Source organism: Zootoca vivipara, chromosome 8, assembly GCF_965207765.1.
Source record: "Zootoca vivipara chromosome 8, rZooViv2.hap1.1, whole genome shotgun sequence".
Classification (NCBI taxonomy): Eukaryota; Metazoa; Chordata; class Lepidosauria; order Squamata; family Lacertidae; genus Zootoca; species Zootoca vivipara.
This window is the reverse complement of record NC_142591.1, coordinates 81,466,087-81,470,531: the sequence shown is the minus strand read 5'-3', so window position 1 is coordinate 81,470,531 and position 4,445 is coordinate 81,466,087. Positions and strand designations below refer to the sequence as shown.

General features: G+C 44.1%; 1 protein-coding gene across 1 annotated transcript; it reads right to left on the bottom strand.

Moving 5' to 3' along the window:
• Positions 1-307: 307 nt before the first annotated feature.
• CATSPER2 (cation channel sperm associated 2) lies at positions 308-4,084 on the bottom strand. Its single transcript, XM_035124453.3, has one exon. The coding sequence runs from the start codon at positions 2,980-2,982 to the stop codon at positions 1,411-1,413; it is 1,572 nt and encodes a 523-aa protein (XP_034980344.2). The 5' UTR covers positions 2,983-4,084; the 3' UTR covers positions 308-1,410.
• Positions 4,085-4,445: the final 361 nt, after the last annotated feature.

Here is a 4,445-nt window from a genome sequence, read left to right as displayed (position 1 = left end):
TAAGCCTTGCTGATGTCGAGGTCAAGAATTCCAGTGCCTTAAAAGAACTGATTGGTGACATTATTTGCCAACATATGAGATGAGAACTGTAGGCAGTGAAATAACAGAGCCAGCATTGCAACGTAGCTTTCATTGGCAACAGTGAAGCCCACATCACCCATTGCAAATCAAAAGAAACTATAGTCATCTTCCAAAGCGGCAGTTAGTGGAACCATGCTAACATTCCTGATTTCAACACTAACATTGATTGTCAAGTGATATCAAGGCTTGCTTGAAGCCTGCTGATACATCTCCCACCACCCCTGAGGCTTGGCCATGCTGTTTGGGGTCAATGGCAATTGGAGTCCAACAACATCACATTTGCCACCTGTATTTTAATGAATGTTGGAAATCAGAAGCAAATGCAGCCAAAATTATATCACTTGTGCACACTTTCCTAAGCACATGCTGTACATGTCTTACTGTGATGACAAAAGCAAGGTTGAAAATTGCAGTCCTACCAAATAATTATCAGCTGCTACCGGTCCAAGTCATAAAAACATATAAAGAAGTATTGGGGAATCTGTGGCCCTCCAGATGTTATTGGGCTAGAACTTCCATCAGCCCTAGCCAGCATGGTCCATGAGAAAAGGGGAACTACCAAACTCTTGGAAGGATAGCTACATCACCTTAATTCCAAAGGCCGGAACAGATTCAACACTCATGTCAAATTATAGACCAATAGCACTACTTAATACAGACTATAAAATATTTGCTGATATTTTAGCTCAAAGACTTAAAGTAGTGCTTCAGGAAACAATAAATAATGATCAAGCCGTGTTTTTACCCAGGCGACATCTATACAACAACGTACGACATATAATAAACATCGTTGAATACTTGGATTACAAAATAGATAAACTGGCCGTACTCATGTTACTTGATGCTGAGAAGGCTTTCGACAGAATTTCATGGTCCTTTATGATAGTTAATAGAAGAAATGGAATTAGGAAATAATTTTTGTAATGCAATCAAAGCCATATACAACTATCAAAATGCAAACCTAATAATAAATGGAACAATAACAGGAAGCCTTTCAATAAATAAGGGAACATGGCAGGGGTGTCCCCTCTCCCCACTAATTTTTATATTGGTAATGGAAGTGTTGAATAATTGATTAAGAGAAGATCAAAGTATCAAGGAAATAAAGTTAGGAGATAGAAGCTGCAAAAAAAAGTTTTTTGTGGATGACCTGATACTCATAACAGAAAACCCAGAAGAAAGTTTATTAAAGGCAATGGAAATAATAGAGGATTATGGGAAGCTGGCTGGGTTTAAGATAAACAAAACCAAGACGAAATTGTTGGTTAAAAATATGAAAGAAAATGAGGAGTCTACACTTGCATCTTCTTGATCATTCAGAAGCAATCACTACTTGTCTTCCAGGTTGGACAGAGCCAAGACGGCGTAATTCTGCAATTCTTTGCGCTCATCCAGGTTATACTGTAGCTTCTCCAGCAGCTCAAAGTAGCGGAAGAGGGAGTCACGGGGCCAAATGACCTGCTCATCATTATCAGCCTCATATAGCCCTGGCAGGTTCTTGTGGATATATGTCTCCCAATCCAGAGGCCCAGAACCAGAGACTTCTGGCATGCTGTATATTGTGGATGGCCCAATGCTCATTTTGTCCTGCACCTGGGGTGAGCTGAACTTCTTTTCCAGCAATTCCATCTTAAATTTGTCAGCTTTCTGCTGAGTCTCAATCTGCTTCATTTCTTCGCTCAGTTCATTCCGAATGGTCTGGAAATTGGTGACCATGGTGGCCACCATGAGGTTTCTGAAGATGAATGCCCCAATGAGGAGCCACAACCAGATAAACAAGCCACTGATTACTTTGTTTATCTCTGGGACCTTCCACGTGTCCTGCAGCAGAGCATACCAATGGTCCATGGTGAAGAGAATGAATATGGTCACCAGTGCATTGGGCATGTCTTGAAAATACCTGTTGTACTCTAGGTCATCCAGGTTTGAGCGAGTGTAGCCCTCAAAGAAGAAAATGCCTGATACAGCAAATATATAGAAGAAGAAGACGAGGAGCACCAGGATGAAGCTCATGGCTTTCATTGCTTTGTAGATGGCCATAATGAGGATCCGGATTTGCGGGAGTCTAGGGAAGAGCTTTAAGCAGCGCAGCACACGGCAAGCCTGGAGGAAATATTTGGCGGGCTTGCTTTGCTTCTTTTCAACAAGGAATACCAACTCAGGGATAAAGGATATGATGGTGACTGCGCAGTCAAAGACATTCCAGGAGTTCTTACAATAATCCTGAAAGCTAACAGTCCAGTTCAGCCCAATTTCCACCAAAAAGATGAGGACAATGACCCAGACGATCACCTCCATTGCCATCCTCGTTTTCACCAAGTGGTCCTCCAAGCTTTGCCCTATCTCTACTAAGATCATGAGGACCACCATGTTCAGGCAGATGAGGATGATCATGAAGACTTTGAAGACTTGGCTGTTCAGGACTGAATAAGCCCACATGGCGACAGGGGGCCAGCGGCTGCAGCGCACACGGATACGGTTACGGCAGCGTGTCTCTCGGGTGACCATGATATTCCGTCTGGGCGCAACATTGAAGCGCACCAGCTGGTGATGGTCTGTGAGCATTAGCTTCTTTAGCTTCCGATGGTCCAGGAAATCTCGTATGTTATGGCGTGGAATAGCACTGCCTAGCCCCCGCAGATAGTCAATCAGATAGAAAGTGTAGATCAGCTTGGAGCGGATGGCATCTGCTCGGGGATGCAGTTCAAAGGGTACTTCGTTTGTCTCTTTGGAAGGTTCTGATGAGGGGGAAGGTTGTGATGAGGGTGGCTGGTCCTCCATGACTCCTGCTGGCTCCTCCTGGTATGGCCCAGAGGAGATTGGAAGGTTCTTCATACAGCATAATAGACACTCAGTGGTGACCTCACACTTGAGAGTATTCTCCTGGAGCAGCCAGAGCATTCCACTAGCCTGATTTTATTGGTATGCCTAGGACTGCAGTTATTAGGGTCAATGCATGCAAGTTATACACTGGAATGCAGACATAAGCCAGTATATAGTCTAACCACAGTGGTCCATGCATTGGTAACCGCAAAGCTTGATTTGTTTGGGCCCTTTATTTGTTTTGAATCCTGATTCCTTTGCAGCATTGGCTACCCCTCCCAATTTGGTGTCATCTGAAAATTTGATCAGCATCCCCTCAATTCTTTCATCCATGTCATTTAGAAAGATGTTGAACAACAACGGGTCCAGGGCAGAACTCTGCTGCACCCTACTTGTCTCTTTTTTCCAGGATGATGAGGAACCATTAGTGAGGACTCTTGGGGTTTGATCCGTCAACCAGCCAGAAATCCATCTTACAGTTCCCTTGTCCACCCCACCTTTTACAAGCTTTTCCATGTGGGTATCATGGGGGAGTTTGCCAACAACCTTCCTGAAACCAAGATATGCTACATCCACAGCAGGGAGGGAACAGCAGGGAGGGAACAGCTTTAGCTCAAGGGTGGGTTACTTGCCTTGCATGGAGATGGCCATAGGTTCAAATGCTGCCATCACCAGGCAGGCTGTGAAAGATTCCTCTCTGAAACCTGGGAAAGCCACGGTCAGTCACAGCGCATTATACTGAGCTACATGGACCAATGGTCCGACTTGGTGTAAGGGGGTTTCTTTTGCCGTAGAACTGACATCCCAATTAATGCTGAATGGTTTAGGTGTGACAGATACTGACTGAGCTCACAGGTATCAGACTCTGAGGTCTCTTCTGGTCAATTCTGGCTAAGTATTCAGCCTCCCGATACCCTCTGGCACCAATTAGACAAGCATCCTCCTCTTCATTTGGCAATAGACCCAAAGCTGCTGATCTCATATTTTCCTCTCCTCCTGATTCTGAGTCACACTTTGATTTCCACCCAGCAGGGCAACCGAATATTTGCACTGCAGACTGGTAATTAGAAATGTCACTTTGGCCGCAGCTAACGAGGAGCGTCGCTCTTTTGTCTTTGCAGCAGGTAACGTTATGGAGGTTACAGAAGAGGCTGATGGATTGTTTAGATGTGAGCTGGGAGTATTGAGTAGCAAAAAGCAGGGGAATGACATTTTCTTTAACCTCCCTCTCCCCCCAAAAAACCCATGGAAATTTACGATGTCAAAATCCTTAAAATTACCCTGTGCTTTCAGATGAAAAATGCTTCCCTATCCAAGTTTGATTTGGAATTGAGTTTGACAAACATAGGTTTGCTGTTGTTGTTGTTGTTGTTTAAATAAAAGAAAATCAGGTCATCTAATTCTGCAGATAATTTGGAAGCTCCCAATTCCCCTGATAACATGGCTGTGAGTATAACAGCACCTTCCTCCATCCATAAATCTTCCATAAACTCCAGACCTGCTCCCTTTTATGGCTTCTGGAGTGGCTTCTGTATCTTCTC